This window comes from Hylobates moloch, unplaced genomic scaffold (assembly GCF_009828535.3).
Source record: "Hylobates moloch isolate HMO894 unplaced genomic scaffold, HMol_V3 SCAFFOLD_34, whole genome shotgun sequence".
Taxonomy (NCBI): Eukaryota; Metazoa; Chordata; class Mammalia; order Primates; family Hylobatidae; genus Hylobates; species Hylobates moloch.
Window position 1 is genome coordinate 1,919,286 of NW_026652309.1, and position 26,452 is coordinate 1,945,737.

Sequence of the window (26,452 nt, forward strand, 5' to 3'; positions counted from 1 at the left end):
TTCCATTGGAAGGAAGCCTGCAGCTGACCCAGCCGTAGCAGGTGCAGAGATGGTGGGGACAGGCAGGAAGGGATAGAGGCCAGAGACTGGCTATAGGTGGGGGAGAGGAGAAAGGTCACACCAGAGGTCTCCAGCTGTCTGTCATTTGCCAACCATCCCTATGTTTTTTAGCCTTCCCTATTTAAAACCTATTCTTCCATTGCCTTAAGATCCGTCTTTAAATCAACTCTTTGCACTTAAACATATTTTTTCTTTTCTTTCTCTCTCTCTCTTTTTTTATTGAAAGAGTTTTGCTCTGTTGCCCAGGCTGGAGTGCAGTGGCTATTCACAGGGGCAGTCATAGTGCACTACAGCCTCAAACTCCTGGGCTCAAACAATCCTCCCACCTCAGCCTTCCGAGTACTTGGGAGTACAGGTGTGCACCTCCACACCAGGCCGACATGCATGTTAAAGGAAGCCTTCGATAGGACTGATGGAGCACAGCCTCGCTGGCTGGCATTGGTGGGAGGGACCACAGCACTAACTCAATACCTGAGTCCACTCTTGGCCTGAGCTGTCTCCTGTGTGGTTAAAAAGGGTCCAAGGGTGAGAGAGGAGTTCAGCCAGGCAGGCAGCGAATAGAGACATCCTCCTTAATGTTACCATAAAGACGAAGACCAGAAGGAACTTTCTATCTAAGCCAATGTTACTGCCTTGTCCCTGTACCACCAAAAATTATCCCTGGTCCCTTCACATGGTCTACACTGCAGCACCCATTCACCTGCTCCACCAAACTGTGTATGGATGAGGGTTAAAAACATATAAAAGGATAAGACTTGGCATTTGAGCTCAGGAGTCCACATGGAGTGGGGAAGCAGAAGATGAGATGCAACCAAGTTTTATTTCTTAGAAGTATATATTTTAGCAAAGCACTGTGGTTTGCTAAAGGTAGGTAGAGCTGGAGCTGTTCCTTATATTATTCTTTGGCTTTGAGATGTTCCATACTAAAAATAGTTTTAAATTTAAAAAAAGTTAGCAATCCCACCTCTACTGATCAATAGAAAATAATAAGGTCTCCGGGTAAATTGCCTGCAGGAGAGACTTTGGCCTTCAAAGTCGGTCATCTCCAGACCATGACCAGCTTGAGCCCTGTAAGGATCTGGTATCCAAGGTGTGTGACAGGCACCTGTTTGGAGGAGGGTTTCCAGCCTTGAGGGCCCACAAGAGGTTTTTGTGAAAGTCACCAACTGTCCCTCCTCAACAAGATCCCTGGCAAGGGGTGGATTTGGAAGGCCATTGCAGAAACCCTATTGGAATGAACAAAGCTTCATAATGGTCAAAAAATTACGAACAACCTAAATGTCCATAGACTGATAAATGGGTAAATAAAATGTGGTCCATTCTTACTGTAGGACAATATGCAGCCATGAAAAGGAGGGACACACTGATACGTGCCACAATCACGTGCAGATGAACCTGGAAAACATTACACAAGTAAAAGAAGCCAGTGGCAGAAGGCCACGTGCCACATGAACCCAGTTATATGCAATGTCCATCAAATCAGAAAGCAGATCTGTGGACGCTGAGGATGGGGAGTGGGGGAAGAGAGGGGCTGACTGCTAATGGGTACAGAGTTTCTTTTTTGAGTTCTAGAAATGTTCAAATGTTCTAAAATTAGATTATGGTGATGGTTTTATAACTCTGTAAATATACTAAAAACCACTGAATTTTATACTTTAAATGCGTGAACTTAATGATATGTAAATTCTTTCAATAAAGCTTTCTTTAAAAAAAAAAAAAAAAAGCAGATAGAGGCACTAGGCTGAGCTTTGAATTTGGAGGACTGGGTTCCGCTTCTTGCCCTGGTGGGTATAATCACACTGAAACCCTCCCTGTCTCCACCCAGATTCCAGATCAGATAGAAGCTCATCGAAGGACCCCCCTTCTGCCCCTTGATCTCCTTGATCTGAAAATCCAAAGCCATTTCCTGACTCAGGGCAGCTCCGATAACCCAGCACCGCTCCCTGAAGAACACAGAGATGGGACAGAGTCAGTCCAAATTGCCCAAATCCTTTTCAAAACTCACAAAACCACAAAGGCAAAGGCGGTTTCCTCTGCCCAGGGGCAGCCAGGGAGCACATCACTGCAAAGGTGGCTCAGGGATGGCAGACCGCCTCCAACACACAGCGCATGTATGAGGTACCCCCGCTCATTAGGAAGCGGTGAGGAATGGTACCCCAAGACCAATTCTAACCCTACACACCTCCCAAGTTGGTCTCATTCTTAAAACAGGTACAGACCAATGGATGCATCCAACTACCCAATATTTCCTAAGCATCTATTCTGTGCCCAAACAGGCACTTTGCCAGGAATACCACCATGAATGAGACATGATTGCACATTGGCTTTGTGGAGCTTGAGGTCTAGCACAGAAGACAAGATTGACTAATATGAATCAAAGGATCAATTAATTTCAGTGAGTACAGCGTGCAGGATGCCTCATCTGGAGCAGGGAGGGAGCCTGGTTTGAAGAAGCGATGCTCTGGAAGTGCACGGGCAAATGGAAGCCAACTGGACATGCAAGGGAGGAAGGGTGCCCCGGGCAGAGGGAAGAGCCTGAGCAAAGACCACGAGGTGGGAGCAGCATGGAGCCCTGGAGTCCCTGCAAAGAGGCCAGAGCAAGGATCTGCAGCCACAGAGAGGGGATGACCCAGACCATGCACCATCTCACGGACTCAGGAAGAGCCTGATTTTGTTCCAAGGATGGTGGAAAGCCACTGAGGCAGTGGTGGGTCTCCAGAGCATCCTTCTGGCTGCTGTTAGAGAAGGGACACGTGGGGCAAGGGAGGAAGCAGCGGGATGGACCAGGAGGCTGGAAATCATCCTGGTGGGTGGTGGCAGCGGCTCGGCCCAGCAGGAATAGGCAGAGGCACCCAGCAGGCTGGACTCGGTGTCCTCTGAAGGTGGCTCCCACAGGTTTGCAATGGATGAGCTATGGGAGACTAGAGAGAGAAGCCAAGGATACCTCCAGGGTTTTTTTGTTTTGTTTTGTTTTGTTTTCTAGTTAACCATTTATGAGGTGGGTAGAATTGAGGTAACCAGCAAAGCTGATATTGACAACAGGGTGGGTGTGATGCTATTTCCTGGGTGGGGAGGATCAGAGCAGGGAGGGATGAGGCAGAAAAGAGGAGGAGCCCCGTTTGACAAGCAGCCTTTGGGGTGATGTGGAAGAGTCTGCTGCCCTGGCTCAGCAACCATCGATACTCACAGGCACCGTCTACTTGATCAGGGCAGGCAATGGAAGGGCACACGCTCATACCGGTTGCAGATGAGCATGGTCACGGTTCCATCGTGGCCTTTCCATGGCTCAAGGGGCAAGTGTTAAACCAACTGTGGTGGTGGCTCTCCTGAGACCAACCCGCTGTGGGGCTTCAGCTCCAGGTTAAACCCAACTTCTGAAGGGCTCTTCCAATCCAACCAAACACACTTTAAAGGCATCCAGAGTGCGTAGCAATGGGATTGTAAATTGAAACCAACCACTGGCCTGAGGCTACTTCTTGCAGGCACTTAGACGGTTAGCTCAATTCTGCAGTTTTCTTATGCTACCAACTGCTTTCCTAGGGCCCTGGAGAGCTGATGGGCCAAGAACCTGGATGGTGGCAATGTCAGCTCCACAGGCACGGAATGTGCCTAGGAGGTCGTAGTCTCCCAGTACATAAATATCTGTTGATGAATAAATGAATGAATGTGCATGGCGGAGCCTAGCCGGGCAACTGCCCTGCTCCAGGAGTGAAGGCTCAGCCTCCCCATGGCCCAAGTTGGCTCCAGGCTTTGTGGGACTGAGGGGCTCACGCTGTCTGTGCTGCCTCAGTCCCCCAGGACAATCTGGGTTCTTCTCTGGGACTCCAGGGAACTCTTGTTCACCCTTAATGTAAAAATAACTCATTCAGCAAACTTCAAATGCTTACGAAGAACTGCTCAAGCCACCCTCTCAGGCTAAACTCATAGGGGACCATCCAAAGAGAAACAAGAAGGCAAAACACCAGTGTGGGAGTTCCAGGACCCAAGGAAAGATGAAGCAAAACCACCACTCTGGCAGAGGCCAGGTTCGTCAGGTGGGCAGCCGCGCCCTCTGCTGGTCACCTGGAAAAACAACACCTGAAGTAGTGGCGGGTGGGATTGGTCCTTGGACCTGGCTTGATGACATAGCCTTGAACTTCACTTCCTGCACCTTTGACCACATCCCTGAGGGACTCTCTACCTACAGCTGTGACCATAGACTACCCAGAGTGGTGCTCAATGCAATGCCAACCAAGGCTTTTTAAAAACAACACACCCAGCTCTTCTAGAACCAAATCCCTGATTTCACCATTCACGGCCTCTGCCCTGAAGGGCACTGGCAGCCAGAGTCGCCCTGAAAAAATGTGGTGTGAGCATCCCATGGCTTCCTGGAGATGTGCCCAGCCTTCCTTGGGGTCAAGTCCACTCAAGCTGTCTAGGGCAGGAGCCACAGACCCAGGCACAAGATCAGGTCCCAACATTTTCTGACTGTGTGGCCCTGCTGAGCCTTGGTGTATACTTGAGAAGAAGAGAACCTAGCTTACAGGGTTTGGGCATTTGATGTAGCACACAGAAGCCCTCAGTATGCTTTCACCATTAGCAGAACAAAAAGTTCCTTGTGAGAGACCATCTGCCCTTTGATATTCTCCTTCCGTGCCCCCAGCACATCCAGGTGACTGGGAGAGCGGCCTATGAGGCAGCAGAGATAGAAGACAGAACCCAGAGCAGAGAAACACAACCCAAAGCAGGGAGGCTTTCGACAGGGAGGGTGGAAAGCAGCCCCACTGGCCCCTGCACTCTTGTGTCATGGGCCACTGATCCATCTTGTATGTTGTCAGCACAAAGCTATAGACCTCCAGGTGACTTTTCCTCCATCCTGGGTCCCCCCACACAGTGACAGATACTGCATGCTCCGACTCTAGCTAACGAAAGGAGAGGAACAGGCTTCTGGGGCCTCTGGGAACGACTGCTGATAGACAGAGAGAGCCACTTACAGAAAAAGCATTTGTCACCATTGCAGGTGCAGTTTGCAGTCCTGACTGCATTCCTGCTTCCTGCCCTGGAGTGCCCTGTGGGGCCTGGAACTACAGCAGCCAGCCTGTGACCCTGCAGCAACACACATGAGGATGAAACGCTAACAGCAGAGAAAGACCTTGCACCTGTCTCCCTCCTGATCTCTTGTAAAGGGGCCAAACATCCTGCTGGCATAGGCCTCTGATAGTAGGGTTTTCATTTACTTAACACTTCGCTCTTACCACCTGCCAGCCATTGTTCTAAAAACTTTACAATGATTGACATGGCTAATGCTGAAACTACCCAAATCAGGTAGAACTGTGATTTTCCCATTTAGCAAATGAGGAAAACGAGAGGCAAAGTTCTTAAGTACCTGCCCCAGGTCACAAACCTGCAAAGCCAGGACTGGATCCCATGTCCTCAGCTCCAGAGCCCAGGCCGTTATTGCATCAAATATACCCCAACTCACACAGGCAGGAACTTCATGCTTTTGTTGGGCCCCCCGAAAAATCACTGACTTGATGATGATAAAGGAGGAGGAAGTATGAAAGGAAGAGGAGGAGGTAACAAGATTAATGCTGATAGCATTTTTGTAGATCCTAGAGCTTACCAAGGACCTCGCATGCATTGATTTATAATCTTGTGAGGTTGGAATAATCATCCTCTTTTTACAAACAATGAAGTTGAGGCTCAGACAGGGTATCTAACAAGGGTTACCAACAGGACAGAAAAGGGCTCCTACATTCCTTCCATAATACCAGCTCCAGCTCCTTCCTCTGGCCTCCCCAACCCACCAAAATCTCTACCAGCAACCCCAGCTTACAAAGCAGACATTTGCTCAACAAACATGCACCAAACACTGACTCCATGCCAGGCCCTGTCCTGTGTGCCGTCAGGCATGGGATGGCTTGGCCCAGTCTGCATGGTGAAGGGGTAAGCCGTGTCCAACACCATCACAGCATGGAGAGGTAGGAGTGTACAGAGCCACTGGCCAGGCTGGGAAGCTCAGGGAAGCTCCAGGAAATGGCCTTGTTGAGTACCTGCTATGCACCAGGCACTGGTGATCCAGCAGTACACAAAACAGATGCAAAAATACACCACCGCCCTGCTGAGCAGACCTTGGAAGGACACAGAGGAATTTGCTGAGCAGACACACAAACTACGTATGCCAATGTCCAGAGGTGTTACACGCAGAAGAACTCATCCAAATCAAAGATAATTGTCAGACAATAAGATGTTTTTGAAGTTTTTAACCTAAGAATTTGAACAGGCATTAAATTGTGCTATATTCACAAAATGAAATACCATACAACAGTGAAATTAACCAGACAAAAACCCGGGTAGGTATCACAATATTCTGTTAAAGAAGACTATGTTCTATCTCATTCCATTTACAGAAGGTTCAGTACCAGGGCCGGGCATGGGGGCTCATGCCTATAACCCAGCACTTTGGGAGGCCAAGGTGGACAGATCTCTTGAGGTCCGAAGTTCAAGACCAGCCTGGTCAACATGGTGAAACCCTGTCCCTACTAAAAATATACACACACAAAAATTAGCCAGGCATGGTGCTGTGTGCCTGTAGTCCTAATTACTTGGGAGACTGAGCCAGGAGAATCGCTTGAATCTAGGAGGTGGAGGTTGCAGGGATCCAAGATCATGCCACTGCACTCCAGCCTGGGCAACAGAGTGAGCTCTGTCTGAAAAAAGACAACAAAGAAAAATAAAAACCAAACAACACTACTTGATGATGTTAGACTGCAGAGAATAGCTACCCGTGGAGGAGGGGTTTTGTTAAGAGGGGACACGAGGGGGCTTTGGGATCCAGGTTATATTCTGCTTCTTGAACTGCGTTCTGCCTACAGAGGTGTGTTCACTTGGTGAAAATTCATCAAGATGAATGTTTACGGTATCTGCACTTTTTAACAGGTATCTTACAGTTAAGAGTAAAAAATAAAAGTAAAGAAGAAAGGCAGAGCAGACTTCAGAGCAAGAGAAGCTACCAGGGACAACAAAGGGCATTACATAATGATAAAGGAGTCAATTCTCCAAAAAGACATAACAATCCTTAACATGTACGCACCTAATAACAGACGTCAAAATACATGAGGTAAAAATAGACAGAACTTCAAAGAAAAAAATAGATGAATCCAGGATTAAAGTTGGTGACCGCAACACCCGTCTATCAGAAACGAACAGACCCATTAAGCAGAAAATCAGTAACGACAGAGTTGAACTCAACAGCACCATCAATCAACTGGATGTAACAGACATCTATAAACCACTTCATCCAACAACAGAAGAATACCCATTCTTCTCAAGCTCACATGAAATATTCACCAGGATAGACCACATTCTGGGACACAAAATTCACATTAACAAATGTATTTATTTATTTATTATTTTTGTTCTTATTTTGAGAGGCTGGAGTGTGGTAGCATAATCTTGGCTCACTGCAACCTCCGCCTCCCAGGTTCAAGCCATTCTCCTGCCTCAACCACCCGATTAGCTGGGACTACAGGCGTGCGCCACCATGCCGGGCTAAGTTTTGTATTTTTTAGTAGAGATGGGGTTTCACCGTATTGGACAGGCTGGTCTCGCACTCCAGACCTTGTGATCCACCTGTCTCGGCCTCCCAAAGTGCTGGTATTACAGGTGTGAGCCACCATGCCCGGCACAGTAACAAATTTAAAAGAAATTATACAACATCTGCTCTCAGGCCACAGTTAAATTAAACTAGAAATTAATAACAAAAAGATAACTGGAAAATCTCAAAACGTGGAGATTGAACAACACACCTCATGTGCCACATAGGTCAAAGAAGAAATCTCGAGTGAAATTTAAAAATATTTTGGACTGAACAAAAATAAAACACAACTTATGAAAATTTGTGAGCGCAGTGAGAACAATGTTTAGAGTGAAATTTGTAACACTGAATGTATATCCTAGAAAAGAAGAAAGATCTAAAATCAGTTATCTGAGGTTCTACCTTAGTAAACTAGAAAAAGAAGAGCAAATTAAATCCAAAGCAAGCAGATACAAAACTAATAAAAAATTAGAGCATAAATCAATGAAATTCAAAATAGAAAATCAATAAAATCAATGAAACCAAAACCTGGTACTTTGACAAAACATCAATAAAATTGTTAAGTCTGTAGCCAGCTTAACTAAGAAAGTGAGAGGACACAAGTTACTAATAGCAGAAGTGAAAGAGGGAACACACATTGCAGACCCCATGAACATTAAAAGGATAATGACAGAATACTCTGAACAATTCTATGTCCACAAATTTGATGGCCTAGATGAAAGGAACTGACTCCTTGAAAGACACAATCTGACAAAACTCAGACAGATTTTCAACATTGTGTGTCTGTTTAACATTGTTCAAGTTCAACTAACGCCGTAAGACAGGAAAAGGAAAAATAAAAAGTACCTAGATTAGGAAGGAAGAAATAAAACTGTCTTCATTCACAAATGACATGAAAATCTATGTAGAAAATAAAAAAAAAACTCGACCAAAAAGCCTCCTGAAACTAATAAATTATTGTAGCAAGGTTGCAAGATACAAGGATAACATACAGAAGTTAATCTCTTTCTATAAACCAGCAATGAGCAAGTCACCCCCCAAAAATAAAATACCTGGGTATACATCTAACAAAATATGTATAAGATTTGAGGAAAATGACAAAACTCTGATGAAAGAAATCCAAGAACCAAATAAATGGAGAGAGAATCCATGTTCATGGATGGGAAGGCTGCTTAATATTGTCATGTCAGCTCTTCTCTATTGGATCCATAAAGTCAATGCAATCTCAGTCAAAATCAGTTGTGACTATTCACAAACTGAATCTCAGATTTATATGGAGAGGCAAAAGGCCTAGAATACCCAACACACTGTTGAAGGAGAAGAACAAAGTTGGAGGACTGGCATTCCCAACTTTAAGACTTACTATAAAGCTACATTAATCAAGACAGTGTGATACTGGAAGAAAAACAGACAAATAAATCAGTGGAATTGAATAGGGAGCTCAGGAATTGATCCACATAAATATAGTCAACTGATTTTTGACAAAGGATCCAAGACAATATAATGGAGAAAAGGAAGTCTTTTCAACAAATGTTCTCAAACAAGTGGATATCCACATGCAGAAAAATAACTGAATCTAGACACAAGCCTTAAACCTTTCACAAAAATTAATTCAAAATATATCATAGAACTAAATGTAAAACATAAAACTGTAAAACTCCTAGAAGATAACACAGGAGAAAAGTCTAGAAAACCTTAGGTTTTGTGAGGACTTTTTAGATGCAATATGATGGCATCATCCTTGAAAGAAATAATTGATATACTGGACTTCACTAAAATAAAAAAAGTCTACTTTGTACAGACACTGTCAAGAGATTGAAAAGAGAAGCTGAAGACTGGGAGAAAATATTTGTAAAACACATACCTAATAAAGAACTGTTATCCAAAATATACAAAGAACTCTTGAAACTCAACAGTAAGAGAATGAACAATTTGATTTAAAAATGGGCCAAAAGCCTGAATAGATCACCTCACCAAAACAACCTACAGATGCTAAATAGTACATGAGAAGATGCTCCAAACATTATGCCATTAGAGAAATGCAAACTGAAACCACAGTGAGAGACCATTGCTCACCCATCAGAATGGCCAAAGTCCAGAACACTGACAATACCAAATGCTGGTGAGAATGTGGAGCAACAGGAACTCTCATTCACATTCACTGCTGCTGAGAATGCAAAATCGTGCAGCTACTTTAGAAGACAGCTTGGTGGTTTCTTACAAAACTAAAACTCCTCTTACCACACGATCCAGAAATTGCCTTCCTTGGTATTTATACAAAGATGTTGAAAACTCATATCTACACAAAAACCTGCACACGGATTTTTATAGCAACTTTATTCATAATTGTCAAAATTTGGAAGCAACCAAGAAGTCCTTCAGCAGGTGAGTAGACAAACAAACTGTGGTAGATCCAAACATTGGAATATTATTCAGTACAAAAAAATGAGCTATAAAGCCATGAAATGATATGGAGGGAATGTAAATGCATATTGCTCAGTGAAAGAAGCAGATCTGAAAAGACCACACACTGTATGATTCCAACTCTATGCTGTTCTTGAAAAAGGCAAGATTATGGAGACAATAAAAAGATGAGTGGATGCCAGGTGTTGCAGAGAAGGAAGAGAGGAATGAATAGGTAGCACACAGAGGATTTTTAGGGCAGTATCTCTATGATACTATAAGGAGGGGTAGGTGTCATTATAAACTTGTCTGAAAATTGAATGATTTTGTCTTGGAAAAAAATGAATGAAAAAAACTACCATCAGAGTGAACAGGCAACCTACAGAATGGGAGAAACTTTTTGCAACCTACTCATCTGACAAAGGGCTAATATCCAGAATCTATGAAGAACTCAAACAAATTTACAAGAAAAAAACAACCAACCCCATCAAAAAGTGGGCAAAGGATATGAACAGACACTTCTCAAAAGAAGGCATTTATGCAGCCAACAGACATATGAAAAAATGTTCATCATCACTGGCCAAAGAAATGCAAATCAAAACCTCAATGAAACACCATCTCACACCAGTTAGAATGGCAATCATTAAAAAGTCAGGAAACAACAGGTGCTGGAGAGGATGTGGAGAAACAGGAACACTTTTACACTGTTGGTGGGACTGTAAACTAGTTCAACCATTGTGGAAGACAGTGTGGAGATTCCTCAAGGATCTAGAACTAGAAATACCATTTGACCCAGCCATCCCATTACTGCATATATACCCAAAGGATTATAAATCATGCTGCTATAAAGGCACATGCACACATATGTTTATTGCAGCACTATTCATAATAGCAAAGACTTGGAACCAACCCAAATGTCCAACAATGCTAGACTGGATTAAGAAAATGTGGCACATATACACCATGGAATACTATGCAGCCATAAAAAAGGATGTGTTCATGTTCTTTGTAGGGACATGGATGAAGCTGGAAACCATCATTCTGAGCAAACTATCACAAGAACAAAAAACCAAACACCACATGTCCTCAGTCATAGGTGGGAATTGAACAATGAGAACACTTGGACACAGGAAGGGGAACATCACACACTGGGGCCTGTTGTGGGGTGGGGGGAAGGGGGAGGGATAGCATTAGGAGATATACCTAATGTAAATGATGAGTTAATGGGTGCAGCACACCAACATGGCACATGTATACATATGTAACAAACCTGCACGTTGTGCACATGTACCCTAGAACTTAAAGTATAATTAAAAATAAATAAATAAAATTAAAAAAATTTAAAAATGTATGAATTGTTCTAAAGAATGAGTGAATGTACATCACCAATGATACATCCTAATGTAAACCATGGACTGTGGGTGATCTTCCTACGTCCATGTGGGTGCATCAGTTGTAACAGATGTACTGCCCTGGTGGGGGACGTTGATAATGTGTGGGGCTATGCATGTTGGGATGGGGGTCTATGGAATATCCCTGTACCTTCCTCTCAGTTTTGCTGTGAACCTAACACTGGTCTTAGAAAGAAAGAAGGGTCAAGGTTTAGAAATACTGGTGCAAAGGCCTGAGTGGAATAAGGGAATCAGCCATAGGCACAGGGCTCTCTAAGGAAAGAGCATGCCAGGCGTGGGAAACAGCACACACAAAGGTCCTGCGATGAGATCTTCTTGGAAGACATTTGTAGGCTCATACACAGCAACTACTGTGATACACTGTTAATAGAAATATCAAGGTGTGCGGAAGCATACACAGAATAGGAATGTTGTGTGTGTGTGTGTGTGTGTATTTCAAAAGCCATGCACAAAAGTTTTGTGTAGACTTTCCAGAAGGATTCAGAGGCAACACTGGTGACCTCTTAGAGCCACGGCACTTCTCTGGGAGCAGCCAGAGAAGACCCAGAGATCTGGAGAGTTGAGGGGCAAGAGAAGCTGATTTTTGCCTTACGTCCTACTGTATTCTTTATATTTTTACCATATATATCTATCACTTTATAGAAAAACAACACAAAATAAAGTAACAGAGGCCTTGGCCCTGCTGCGGGGAGCCACATGGCTTCTGCGGCGACACTCTCGGCCCTTTAACATTCACCGTTCTCCCAAGGCCATGGGCGAAGGGTCTGGAGAGCTTTGCAGAAATGGAGTCTCAATGGATCTCAGTGGGTCTCAGTGGGTGAGATCAGCCATGAGCTCTCCCCCAGTGGCACTGCATTGTGGGAAAAAGAAGGCAGAATCTCCTAAAGAAAGGAATTCGCCCTGGTCCCCATGATGAGGAGCTGGAGTTGCTGGTGCCCCAAAGTGGTCCCTGGTCCACCTCACCCAAAAACACTTCAGCTGTCTTCCTGAGGCCTCAGCTTCCTCATCTGTCCCCTAAAATACCCACCAAGTTCCCCGCATGGTGTCACTCAGGAAGATGTGGAGGCCAAGACCAGAGCTGGGAGATGAGTGAGGAGCCTTGCCCGGGTGGAGACCTGGGAAGTGGACGCTGACGGGAGCCACCGGAAGTGGGGAACTGAAGCACTGGGGCCCCGTGGGAGGGACTCTGATGGGACTCTGATGGCTCAGCCTGGAGGGAGGAGCAGGTGCCTTCGGAGAGGATGAGATGTGTCTATGCGAGGGATGGGAATGGCCAGAACCCTGTCAAGGGCAGGCTGGGGCTGGTGCAAATTACTGGGGAGGCTGCCTCATCCCTGGCGCTGCACTATGCGCTAGAATGTTCTACGAGAATGAAGATGGTATACGTGGCACGGTCCATCATGGAAGCCACAAGTGTTGAGAGTGCTTAAAATGTGGTGCATGCTGCAGAGGACCTGAATTTTTAATTTCATCTCATTTTAGTTCATTTAACATTCAAATAAATTTCAATAGCCACCTATGGGACACGGGTCCTGCATAGGACAGCACAGCACTCAGAGATGACGACCATTAGGTCATGAGGGCCCCACCCTCATCAGTGATAAGTGCCTTATAAAAGAGGGTCCAGGGAGCCCTGTGTACACCATTCGCTTGTGAGGACGTAGCAGCAAGGAACCACCTCTGAGCAACTGGCACTCACCAGACAGCAAATCTGCCGGCACCTTGATCTTGGACTTTGCAGCCTGCAGAACAGTGAGCAATAAATTTCTGCTGTTTCTAAATTATCCATCTAAGATATTCTGTTGTTGCAGCCAAAAAAGTCTAAGACAGGAACCAGCAGAGCTCCTCGAGGCCACAGATCCAGGGAGCAGGAGGACTGGCGTGGATCTGTCCCCTCAGGCCTCCTTCTTAACCACCAGGCTTTACCCCCTGACCCCAGTGAAGGAAAGAATAAACAAACAAACAGGCAAAGTTGAAAGTCTAACACCAAGTGCTGGTGAAGATGTGGTGAAACAGGCACTGCAGATGCTGGATGGGACTGAAACCAGCAACCAGGATGACTGGCTGCATCTGCCCAAATAGAAAATGTCCTGTCCCAGCTCATCCAGTTCTTGTCATCTACTCCAGAGAAACCCCAAACACAGGAAGGTATGCATGACGCCGATCAAGTGGAAACAACCTAAACATACCTCAAAGCAGAACGGCTGCCCTGTGGTATATCCACACTAGGGAATAGCACTCAGCGGCTTCCTTGTACTGCAAAAGATCTTTGTAGTCTAACATCATTGGAGCTCTTATTTCCTGGGTTAGTAAATAACATAACAATGCCATAATCACTCATGGAGCACACACACTCACGCACACACATGCACACATGAGTGCACACACACTCACCAGTACCATATATTCCCACAGATACATATGACTATGGAAGCACAGGGTGGATGTTCTGGGCATCCCCGTCCTCCATGGTGAAACAGCTGCCTACAGAAGCGGAGAGAAGAGCCTAGAGTCCACGATGGCGACTGTCCGAGCTCCCTGTGCCCCTACTCAAAATGCTTTCATTTTTGCCAGAAGGAGGAGATCATGAAACACTTACATAATTAGAATGTTAATAATAAATAAAAGAGCAAATCTATAACCCTCTTCTAGAATTAGCATTGTTGTATACACTATTAGGTGTTTACTTCTTTTCTTTAACTTTTAAAGGAAGATCTTTCATGTTTAAATAATGCCCCTTGTCACCCAAACATGTTCTCCTTCTGCCAGTTCAATGTGGACGTTTCCTATGTTTCCTGGATTTATATACTTAAGACAGTTGTTTCTTTTCCCAGCAGAGTCCATGGAGCTGGGCTTACGGACTCACCACAGCACAGATTCGTGCCACCAGCACCCCATCGCAGCAACTGTAGATTAAGTACTTTACAGAGTAACCATTCAAAAGCAGTCTCGTAGCCCGAGCTATAAATTACCGAAAATCCATAGCACTAGGCTTATAGGTAGTGCTTTAAAAATAGATCTTACGTTCTGCAGCCGTAGCAATGATGATCCCAAGAATCAACCTGTACAAAGCTATAAATAGTGACGGCCGTCCGTGTTTGCACAGAAGCTGTGATCTCTCTCGGCGCCCACCATTCATTAAAACCGATGCGCGCACTGAAGCTGGTGGGTCCGCCGGGATTTTGCATTTGGGGAAAGCAATTATTTAGGCAATTAAATTCTGGCGCCCTCACCGGCCTTCGCCCTGAGATATTAACAATAGTGCAAGGATTTTCCAAAGCCCACGGGGGAATAACATTCACTTCTCTATTTGGCAGAGGGCTCTGCTGTCCCGCAACTTGGGGTGTGACAAAGATTACCCTGGTACTTCAGCCTGCAGTTTGGGGTCACGGACCCTGCTGGTTCTTTTCAATTGCTACTTGGGGGAATCTGTGAGTCTATACCTTGTGGCATAAAAGGAGCCTCCCTGTTCCTGGGGATGGGCCCTGGGGGGCCGTCAGCAGCTGGGAGTGAAGGTGCAGACATTAGAACAGGGTAGGTTCTGCTCCCATGGAAACCTGGGACTCACAGCAAAGATGGGAAATAGACCCTTCATTCGGCAATGGGCCTTGAAGACTGCAGACTCGCCAGGCTGGAGGAGTGTCCCTGAGACGCAGGCTCTGCTTTATATTTGATCATTTGAGTCTCTCATTCGCTGATTCATGTGCCCACTCATTCAACCAGTATTCACTGAGCACAGGGCCTGTGCCAGGCATGGGGGCCAGGCCGCGGGGGTGGGGAGTGGTAGGGCAAGACTAGCAAGCACAGGGCAGTTGGAGAGGCTGAGAAGCAGCCAGGGGTGAGGGGTGGGGCAGTACTGGGGAGATAGCGGGAGGCTGAGGATGGGGACAGGCCTCAGGACTCAAAGGGCCTCTTGACCCAGCATGAGTAGAAGCATGGATCTTATCTTGGGAGAGACAGGAAACCTGGGAGGGTCTCCAGCCAGGAAGAGCTGAGAGCAGACTGACCTCTCCTGGAAGGGTGCTGGGGCTGCCAGATAGAGGATAAAGTGGACGACAGCAGAGATGGCCCCAGGGACCAGGGGGGGCGGGGCTGCTGCATCGGACAGGGAGAGATGGGGCAGCCTGGACTGGGACAGGGGCAACGGAAATGCTGAGCAAGGGGGCACATCCCAGATTTGTTTTAACTATATTCAACCAAGTCTTTTTATCAAAAGCACCCTGCAGCTAAATCTGTAATAAATGAACAAACTTCCTGTGCACTATGACTGCTACAAATCAGAGTCTCACATATGAGTTTATGTGCTGGTTAAGTGAGAGGATGTTTGTTTTACTGTGAGGTTCCTCCAGGCAGCCCTCAGCCACCATGAGGTTCCTCCAAGCAGCCCTCAGCCACTTACCCACAGTAAGGACAGCAGAATTTGAGAGCCATTCATTCCCTCAGGACTCCTGACCCCCGGTGACCTGATCAAGCACCAATGTAGGCACCAATGTGAAGGCCTTTGGTTATAATCAGGAGACCTGAAGATATGGAGATGAACCTGGAGGACCCGATGGGCCTCATGGAATCACTTAGGAAGCAGAGGGGAACGCAGGAGTGGACAGGGTGGAAGGGAAGGAGGAGAGATTTGAAGGCTGAGAGGATTCAGCCACCCTTGCTGGCCTTGAAGGTAGACATGAGCCAGGGAAGGCGGTGGCCTCTAGAGCTGAGAACCAAAATGACCTGGGCCCCAGCCCCAGCCCCGGCTCCAGCCCCGGCTCCAGCTGACAGCCAGCAAGAAAATAGGGACCTCAGTCCTACAGCCTCAAGGAACTGAATTCTGACAACCACCAGAACGAGCAGGAAGTGAATTCTCTCCCAGAGCGTCTGACAAAGAGCACAGCACTGCAGAGACCCAGAGAGGGAAGCAGGCAAGCCCACCTGCACCCATGCCCCACAAGCTGTGTGTGGTGACAAATTGGTGCTGCTTTAGCCGCTGAGTTGGTGGTAAATTGTTCCGGCAGCAATAGACATCTCTCCTGTGATCCTCCTGACCAGCCATGAACACTGGGTTTTGGAATCACACTCCATCCACGAGGAAAGCCAGGCTCAGAGAAGGGTGAACATGTACAGGGTCACACTGGGACCCGGGGCAGAGCTGGGGACACCCCACATCTGCCTCCTGGCCCCAAGGGTCCTTCTCCCACCTCTGTGCAACCTGCATCTCCTCCACCCTGCTTAGACGATCCTCAGAAGAAAGGTACACTCATATCCAACATCAACTCAAGACTCTAACAAAGGGAAGAAGCCACAGATGAGGACAGATGGAGAGAACCACCCGTGTCCACCTGTAGGGCATACGGGGTCCCACCTGTGGGGCATCATATCCCACCTACAGGGAAAGGCTCTTTTCAGTCAGCAGCCTGCTCATTTCCAAGACAGGCACCCCACAAGGACAGCCAGAGTTGGGGCATCTTTTAAGGGCTTCCAAAGCAGGCAGTAACGACAAGCATTGACCTGCTGTCAGACACTTTCCAGAACCAGGATCACAGAACGACCAAGAATCCAGCAGACTGTCCAGGCTCAAATTCAGCTCACCAGCTGTGACCTTGGGCACATTACTCCATCCCTATCAGCCTCGGTTTTCCTCACCTGTCAAATGGGGTCCCACCAGGTCGAGCCCATCTCCCACAGAGATGTGTAGATGAGTGAGCAGGACTGAGGACAGGCCCTGGCTGGTGTGGCTATCACTGTCCAGTGACTGCAGGGTGGCTCCTCTCCAATCCCGCACTGTAGTGACTCCCAAGCAAACAGCACAAATGATCAGTGTTCAATATTCTGCACTTTCACCCGTGACCACAATACTCTAGGTCGGAAATCACAGTAATCTACAAATAAGAGGAATATCTCCTTATTTTTTATTCTCCCAATGTTTAACCAAACAGTAAAAAAATAATGGAGTTAATTTATCATGATTTGTCATGGATTATAGGAAAAGGCACAGATAGCAAAGCCATTAAAATAAAAATAGAAATCGAACATGCACCAAGCCTCGAGTGCAGGAGCGTCCTAGAGTGAACTGGGGTCGTTAAGGGGATTTAGTCATGGAAGATGGAGAATGTGCAGTTCTTACAGCTGTTTCGGACACTCGTAAGTGGAGAGACGCAGTCCTTAGCTTGTATTAGAAACCTCATCCAGTGAAGAGAGTCTATTTTTAGTGTTTGCCCTCTGGGGGAGTGGCAATGAACTTAGGTCCAAATGTGCAATGTGCAGGGGGCAGGAAGTCTGTGCCGGCCTCCACGAGGCAGAATGACCACAGAGCAGGCCAGGGCAGGCCACCTGGAGGGAGGCTTGGATGGAGAAGGGCTACCAAGGGCACCTGTCAGGTGACAGCACAAACACACAGGTTGGGTATTGGAGAAGACGTCCAGGCAGGCCTGTGCATTCCCATCTCCAGGTCTGCTTGTAGAAAAGGTGTGTAAATCATTCAAGACAGTCTAAAAATACGACATGTTTTCAGGAGGAAGAGCCAGCTTCCACCGCTGAGAGACTCATGCAAAGAGGCCACATGCCCACTTCCTGTAACTTGACAGAGATAATGTTGCTAAATTAGGAGATTCTTTTTGCTAAATGGCTTTCCTTTAGGGAGAAATGAAAAGCTCAATGTCAGAGCGACAGTACTTGAAGAAACTCCTGTGAGCCGCAAGGAAGGGCCTCTGCACGGGGGTGAGGAGAGGAGGCCTCCCTGCCACCAACCCCACCTCCCGACCATCGCCTCCTCATCATGCTCTCCGTTGGACACAGAGCTTACAGCACACCCACTAGGTGCCAGGCATGGGGTGCATGCCCTGCACACAAAAATGCGCCACTCACTGGGTTTACCTTTGGTGGAGCAGATGGATCATTAACGAGAGTGAACAGGGTGATTATTGTGCCGGGGTCCCCATGACCACCCCCAGGTTGAGTGATTCACTAGAGGACTCACAGGACTCAGCTATAGCTGTACTCACAACTGTGATTTATGGCAGCAGCAGGCAAAGCACACCCAGCAAAGAAAAACGTGCCTGGGGCGAAATCTGCCAGAAACCAGTCACAAGCATCTGAGGGTCCCTCCCAGTGCAGTGACATTTTTGGTCACATCACCTCCAACCTCATATGTTCTTCTCGCAGTGTGGCTTTGCAGCCTCCCGCTGAGAGGTGGGTTCACGCCGACCCTCACCCCGAGTCAGGGAAGACCGATTCTAAGGCAGAAGCGGGACTGCGATGTCCAAAGCCAGATCATAAGCGGTGACAGAACTTGAGTCTGTTTCTCTCGGGTTGCTCACTTCTGCACCTCAAGCTGCGCATGCAATAGCCCGAGTGGAAAGGACCTGAGGCCCTGCTCACATTCCCAGCCGAGCTGTCAGGGGCTGAACTGTATTCCCCCCTAATATGTATATGCTGAAGTTTTGATCCCCAGTGTCTCAGAATGCAATATTTGGAGAAGGCGTTTTTTAAAGGGGTGATTACATTAAAATGAGGCTGCTGAGGGGGTGGGGGGTGGGCAATCCAATCTGACTGGTCCTTATATGAAGGAGAGATTTGGACGATAAGAGTTTACAGGGGGAAAAGCTCACCCCAGAATAGGGGGTGAGAGGCTTCACAGACGAGATCTCACTGCTGGGCCTTGACAGATGGGTACACTCCACAGGAGGCCAGGAGCCTTCTGGCAGGAGGAGCAGCACGGGTGAAGGCCGGGGAGTGAAGGTAAGAGGCCTGGCTTAGACGGAGGGGTAGGGGCTGGGAGCTGGAGGGCCTCCTAAGCCTCTGGTCAGAGCAGGGCTGTGCTGAGGCTGGCACGCTAGGTTGAGGGAGATTACATTCATAGATACAAGCACACATACACTCATGCACGCGCACACTCATGCACACACTTGCTCATGCACACACTCATGCATGTAATACTCATGCACACACTTGCTCATATACACACTCACGCACACCTTCACACACACTCCTGCACAGCTTCACACCCTCACACACATGCATACACACACAGGCATGCACACTCCTGCACAGCCTCAACCCTCACACACACACACACAATCATGCACACACAGGCACGTGCACTCATCACAGCTTCACACCCTCACACACACAGTCATTCACACACAGGCACATACACACTCTTGCACAGCCTCACACATGCATACACACACACAATCAGGCACACACAGGCACACGCACTCATGTACATCCTCACACTCTCATGCACGTTCACACACACTTGTCCTTAAGGGCACCAGCCAAGGCACTGAGGCACTGAGGCACGGAGGCACTGAGTTAGGGCTGCCCCGTTGCACACACGGGCACCAGTACGACACCTTCTTGCCCACTAGCTCACTTGTGTTTCCTTTGGCCCACACAGTTTGCGACTAAAATGCCTGGCACAGGAACCTTCCATAGAGAGCCCCCCGGTCTGGCCCACTTCGCAGTGTGAGGCCCAAGAGCTGCTGAATTCCCTCCAGGAAAGGCCTTCCACAGGTCCACGCATGAACCGTCCCTGGTGACTGGTGCACCTAAGTAGCTTTCCTGAAAATACTGTAATAACGCAAAATCGACATTGCTCCAGGTAATCTAGGCCACAAGGTCACCAGCTTCCAAAGGGCAACTCCCCCTGCCCAATGCAAAGCCCACAACGCAAACTCCGGGCCAGCCCAGAGAGGGCCAGACCCCCGGTCCTCCCATCCCCACATCCCAGCCAGCCCCAGCCCAGGCTAGGAGTCCTATGCAAGGGATGTGTATCGTTGTTTTCCTTAAAGTAAACCGCTACCGAAGTTTGGTAGAAATCCCGAATCAGAGGAGGGTTCCGGGAAAGCCAGCGCCCTGGGCTTGTTAGGAGTCAGTCCGAGGCTGCTGGTGGAGGCGGGCACGCAGGGAGCCTCCCTCCTGGGGCCGGCCCTGGGAAAGCAGCCAGGCTACCAGAAGGAGCATCCAAATTTCTCCACACAGCTGGTCCCTGCTTGGGAAATGTACAGCCAATTGTCAATCGTATCAATAAAACCATGTAGGCCACCAGATCAGACCAATTTTTGCCCAAAACCTGCTCTGAGTTTTGGTTTGGAAGCCATGGTCCACTTCGCAGTTAGGGATAAAGTAAATTGACTGGATCTGTCCCCACCCCCAGACCACCTTTCCTCCCTCTGCTCCCTCAGGGCTAGGAATCCCCACCAGAATCAACAGACCCCTGGGTTAAACCCAGTGACTCCTGTAATCCCTATTAAAACCCTGTATTCTACCTCATACTGTTCATTCACACACGTTATAGTAGATTAGAAAAATAAATGCAAAGAAAAAGCTATACAAGCCTCAAAAGGAAACGCAGAGGGATGTGTTTCTGAGCAGCCTTCCTGGTATGCCCCGGGCCGAGGACTTCTCAGGGTGCAGGACTTTCAGAGCTAAAACCAGGACCCTCCCTGCTACACTGAGATAAGCTGTTCACTCGAAACTCGAGGCAGAAAAGGGTTTCTTAAGACACAAGAAGCAAAAACAAAGAAAAAGCTGGATACATTTTACCACATCAGAACTAAAAGCTTCTATTCAACCAAGAACACCATAAACAAAGTGAAAAGACACACAACAGACAGAACACGAATATTTGCAGCCCGCGGAGGATTGGGTTCCAGATCAGATTAATGGCGCTCACAAACCACTCGGAAACACACCAACGACCCCCTGGAAAAAGAGCGCAAAGTAAATGAAGAGGCAACACTCAGAGAGTGAAATCTAAATGGCCAAGTCACATAAGAAAAACTCTCAAGCAATCAAGGCAATGCAAATTAAACAATGTGATTTTCACTTCTCTGAAGGATGGGCAAAATTTCAGAATGTGAATGTATCAAGTGCTGGTGAGAGGAACGGGTACCTCCGACACTGCTGTTGGGAGTGACACAGCCACTATGGGAAACAGTCTGGCAATAGCAGCTTACATTTAAAATGCACTCATCCTAAGCCCCAGGAGTTCCATTCTTAGGATGTGCCTTATAGAGAAACGCTTGTACAGATGCATCCAGCGCCGCATGCAGGATGTCCCCTGTAGCACAGCCTGTGACAGGATCTGAGTAGGACCTCCATGGCCATCGGTAGCAGAAAGGTGAAAACAGCCATGGAATATTCTAAAGCAATTAGACAGAACCTACGAAGCCAGATAACTCTCCAAGACACACTGCAGAGTGAAAACAGCTTCACAACGAGAAGTGCTGTGTGATGCCATTTCTTTAAAAAGCACATGCTTATGTCAAGAAAGTTTGGTGGGAAATGCCATGAATGGTAACAGTGGCTTCCCTGGGGAAGGGCGAAGGGTGGGGGGCGGGGGGAGGATTCATGTTCCAGAGGGATTTGAGCCTTATTTGCAATGTTTTCAATTTCTCACTTGGAGGATGTATTCATGACATACTAGTGTAATTAAATATATACGTGTATGTGTTTGAGGGAGTAATTTTTTTCCAGAAAAACTTATCCCCTGAGCTGGAGACCACATTATCCGTTCATCCCATAAAATATTTATGGAGTCCCAACTACAGGCTAGGCTTTTGTTTTTTTTTTTTTTTTTTTGAGACGGAGTCTCGCTCTGTCACCCAGGCTGGAGTGCAGTGGAGCAATCTCAGCTCACTGCAAGCTCCACCTACTGGGTTCACGCCATTCTCCTGCCTCAGCCTCCCGAGTAGCTGGGACTACAGGCGCCCGCCACCACGCCTAGCTAATTTTTTGCACTTTTAGTAGAGACAGGATTTCACTGTGTTAGCCAGGATGGTCTCAATCTCCTGACCTCATGATCTGCCAGCCTCAGCCTCCCACAGTGTTGGGATTACAGGCGTGAGCCACTGCGCCCAGCCTAGGCCATTTCTAAAGATTGGGGATCACTCCTTTCCCTTCAAACAAAAATGGAGCGATCAACTTAGTCATCAGCAAAGTTCACCAGCAGACAGCAGTCCTTAAAGTAATGGGGTGACAGCTGCGTGGGGATTTGGGCTAAGCGGTGAGAAAATGTGAGGCTCAGAGCAGGCGAAGGAGAAGCAGACCTGAGGGGCCACTGGCTGTGGGGAGGTGCTTGGCTCTCACAGGTGTGCCCTGAGCACCCTGCGGGGAAAGGAGAGAAACAAGATGTGTAGCCAGGTCACACCTCTCCCAGGGCCTTCTCGAGCTGCCGGGACATCATGACTCTGCCTTTTGCCTCTAAGCACACATTGGTCACAGGAAAGGAAACTGAAGGCTGCAGGGTGATTTGCAATGCACGGCGGGTTTTGCAGGTCAGGTGAGCACAGCTGTGGGGTTCTTGCACTGCCATGCGGGAGTTTGTGATCCCAGAACCCATCTCCTTCTGTGATCCTCCTGATTTCCTACTGGAAGTCTCAGGCTGGCTATGGCGGGGATGCCAGCTCCATTTCTGGACTGGAGGAGACAGCTAGGTCTCGGTCGTCCAGTCCTCCCCACTCCCTCGCTCCAGTAAGTGGTTCAAGGGCCAGCGATATGACCCAGCCTGAGTCCAGGACAGACAAGGAGAGGCTAGCTGGAGCTACAGACGCCCAGTTTCCTGAATTAACAGACAGCCCTTTTGCTTCTGTGTGTCTAGTCCATTTCAGTCACTTGCTACCAGAAAAGCCTGCTAAGTCCAGCTGGTTGTCATTAAGATTTCAAAAGAATCGGGCAACTCCAGACCCAATCTGGGTCTTCAGAGTTATTGCCTTCAGGGAGCCTTGCCCAGCCCCGACTCTGAGCTGAGCCAGGGAAACAAGGCATTAAATTTCAAACTGTCTTTTGCAGCCCCTAAAGCCACAACTTTTAATGAGCATCAGCTGGGACATGTCATGATATCATGGATCACGCCTTTCCCTTCAAAAAAAAATTTAATAGGAAAAAAAAACTCACTTAGTGCAGAAATAACCCACTACGAGTCAGCGCTTCGAAATCAGACTTCAAAGTCTGGAAGAATGAGTGGTTAATTTGTTCCTAAATTAATGCAGCCCTGGCCCCAGAAATAGCACATTATCCCTTTAAGGGTGAGAGTTAAGATTCCCAAGCAATCTCCAGGAAGTAGCCACACAAATCAGGGAAGCCGAGCTTCAGGTGGCAGCTGGACAGATCCTCCTGGTTCCAAAAGGAACGAAGTCAAAGGGATCTTCTCGAGGTCTGGCATCAGAGTGCCCAAAGAGTTGTGGGCACACCGCCTGGTTCTTCCTTGGGTGCTCGGACCCTTGCTCCAAACCAAAAACTTGGCATTTGCACTGGGGTCCTATCTGACTCAACATTGAAATGCAACATTGAAACCAAGAAACCCAGCCACACTCTCTGCCTCAGCCCCCTCCCAAGTGACCTCCTTTAAGTGCCAGCCCCATTCTGATGAATCTCAGATTGCAACCTCCAGACCAACCACCGCCCCAAGCTCCAGACTCAGACGTGCGATGGCCCAGTATACACAGCCCCTCCAAATCACCATGGTCAGCACGGAATGCGCGCTTCCTCTCCCAAACCTCCTCTCTCCATGGAAAGTGAAGGAATGCACTGCAGAAGCCTCCCACCAGTCTCCCTCCTCCCCCACCAAGCCTTCCACACCCCCATAAACAGCACCACCATCCACCCAGTGCTCAGACCCCAAACCTACATGGCATCCTGGATTTAGGGTACCCAAGTCATGAGCAGGGCCTATCAGCCTCCTGTCCTCCAAGCAGCTGGCAACTCCCCTGCTGCCATAACCTCCAAATAAACCTGCGGCCACACAGCGGCCACGAGGAGCTTTCTCTCAGACACAGAGGGACATGCAATTCCTCAGCCTAGAACCTGCCATTGGCCTCGGGTTGCACATGTAAAACCCCTAGGGACTTATGATGGAGGCCAAGGCCCATGGGCCACCTCCCCAAACTCAGCTCCCTCCAGTCCCCTAGCTGATGGGCTTCCAGCCTCAACTACCCTCCTGTTCCCCAGTGCCATCAAGTGAATTCTCACCTCAGGGCCTCCCTGCTCCCCGCAGCATCCCAGCGTCTAGATCAGCGCCTGAAGCATTTTCAATGATGAATAATCATTTGCTGACCCACTGACAAAATACTCTGCTTTCTCCTTGGGGAAAGTGGGTCAGCAGTGGCTGAGCCCTGCCATCCATCCATCAAGGCCTAGACAGAGGCTGCAGAACTATTTTAAAAATGCCCAACCACTGAGGAGCACAAGGAACAGGTGAGGAGTTGCGTAATCACTGCAGGCAGAACATGGGCTCCTGGTGGCCCTAAACACACTGCCAAGCTGCTGAAGGTTAAGACTGGGAACGCCCTTTCCCAAAATTCAACCCAGAATACACCTCACTGTGCTCAGTACTCATGCATTGCCAAAAACAAGGGTGCTTTGGGGGAGGACACTGACACTCGTGGACACCTACTCTGTGCAGGCAGTGGGGGAGGGGCTTCTGCCCCATTAGAGGGGGGCACCCTAGAGGGGCCCCATCTCCCTGTCTTTCCCAACTGCACTCTGGGAGCTCAGCACAGGGACTGGCGCTCAGTAGGTGCTCAATATTCCTGATGAGTGGATTCAGCTGCCCATCCTCTGTGCCTGGGCTAAGCTTCTGCCATGAGCTTCTCCTCCAAGGGCACCACAGAAGGCCTGGCAGAGAGTGGGCCCTCAAGTGTCCCCCAAATCCCCATGTCCCCCTTTCTCGACTTTGTGACTCCACGTATCCCTGTATCTCAGGGTTTCCCAACCCCAGCACTAGCCTGTGGACTACACCATTTATCGCCTCGGGGGGAAGGAGGGCTCCTGGCAGTGCCGGACACTTAGCAGTGTCCCTGGCTTCTGCCCACTGGGTGCCAGTGGCGTTCCCCCAGGTGTGACAACCAGAAATGTCTTCAAGGGAAGGCAGGATCAACCCGTTTCGAGGCACTGAAAAGAACCACTGATGGATCTAAACGAGCATTTCCCGAATGGCCTGATCCCAGAGTTTCCTGGTGCTTTGGTTAAAAACACAGATTCTCCCAGGAGATTGCAAGGGGCAGGCCTGGGTGGGGCCCCTGGAACAATCTGTAATATGTGTGCCTGGTATCCTCACCAAGGGCCAGTGCAGAAACACTGGCCTAGCTCTCCTCCACCGCATCCGGGTTCTGCCTGCTGGACACCTGGTACTCATGCACCCACGGCCACTGAGCACAGGCAACACACTAGCCTTGTCACCAGGAGGCCTGAGGCCGCTCCCCATCCTCAACTCCTCTTCCCTGGCCCAGCTGGGGCCCTGGCCATTTTCTGGATTCCTCAGGCCCCTCTTCCTAGATCCCATCCCTTGAACTGCAGCTGGACCCTCTCCAGGGCCAGGTGTCTGCCAGCAGGGGGCGAGGGGCCAGCCCCACATGGGTGGAGGCCAATGGCCCTCCCTGGGGAAGAAGAGTGAACAAGCGCAGAGCCCTCTCTTGGGTGGCCAGCGCTGTCCATATGATCCCAACTGCCGCCCCCAAGACACAGGTATTGGATCACCCCCATTTTACAGATGCAGAAACTGAGGCGCAGCAAGGTCAAATGCCATGCAAAAAGGCTCATGCAGCTGGCAGAGGGGAATTCCAAACCCCAGACTGCCGACCCCCACGCCAGCGCTTCTGACCCTGGCCGGCACTGCCCTTGTTTAGGGAGAGACTCTGGTGACTTTGCTGCGGGGGGGGCGGTAAGACTGAGACCCGGGGCGCCCACCTCTGTGGCTGGGGGCGCAGCGGGCATCCTGGCCACCCGCAACGGCCAAGGGCAAGGGATCCAGGAGGAGTCGTCCCCCAGCGCCTCGTGCCCGGCCGGGACCCCGGGCCCCCCGTCCCGCGTCCCCTCCCCGCGGCGCGCGCTTACCTTGTGCAGGACCTCGGGCGGCGGCGGCGGCGTCCCGGGCCCCGAAGGCGCTCAGCAGCGAGCGCAGGGGCGCAGGACAGCGGGCGCGCCCCCCGCCACGGCCGCGCATCCCGCCGGAGGGCCGCGGAGCGCAGCCGGGGCCGCGGGGAGGCGCCGGCGGGGCGGGACCGGGACCAGG

General features: G+C 48.8%; 1 protein-coding gene across 2 annotated transcripts in view; it reads right to left on the bottom strand.

Moving 5' to 3' along the window:
• LOC116463375 (phosphatase and actin regulator 3) overlaps positions 1 to 26,413 on the bottom strand; it is a 272,708-nt gene extending 246,295 nt beyond the window's left edge. The window contains exon 1 of one of the 2 annotated variants that reach the window (XM_058434605.1): positions 26,275 to 26,413. In XM_058434605.1, coding sequence (XP_058290588.1) covers positions 26,275 to 26,383 — 109 coding nt within the window. In that variant the 5' untranslated portion in view covers positions 26,384 to 26,413. Of the gene's footprint in view, positions 1 to 24,411; positions 24,688 to 26,274 lie in introns of those variants that run through there. The other variant, XM_058434608.1, reaches the window with a different exon arrangement.
• Positions 26,414 to 26,452: the final 39 nt, after the last annotated feature.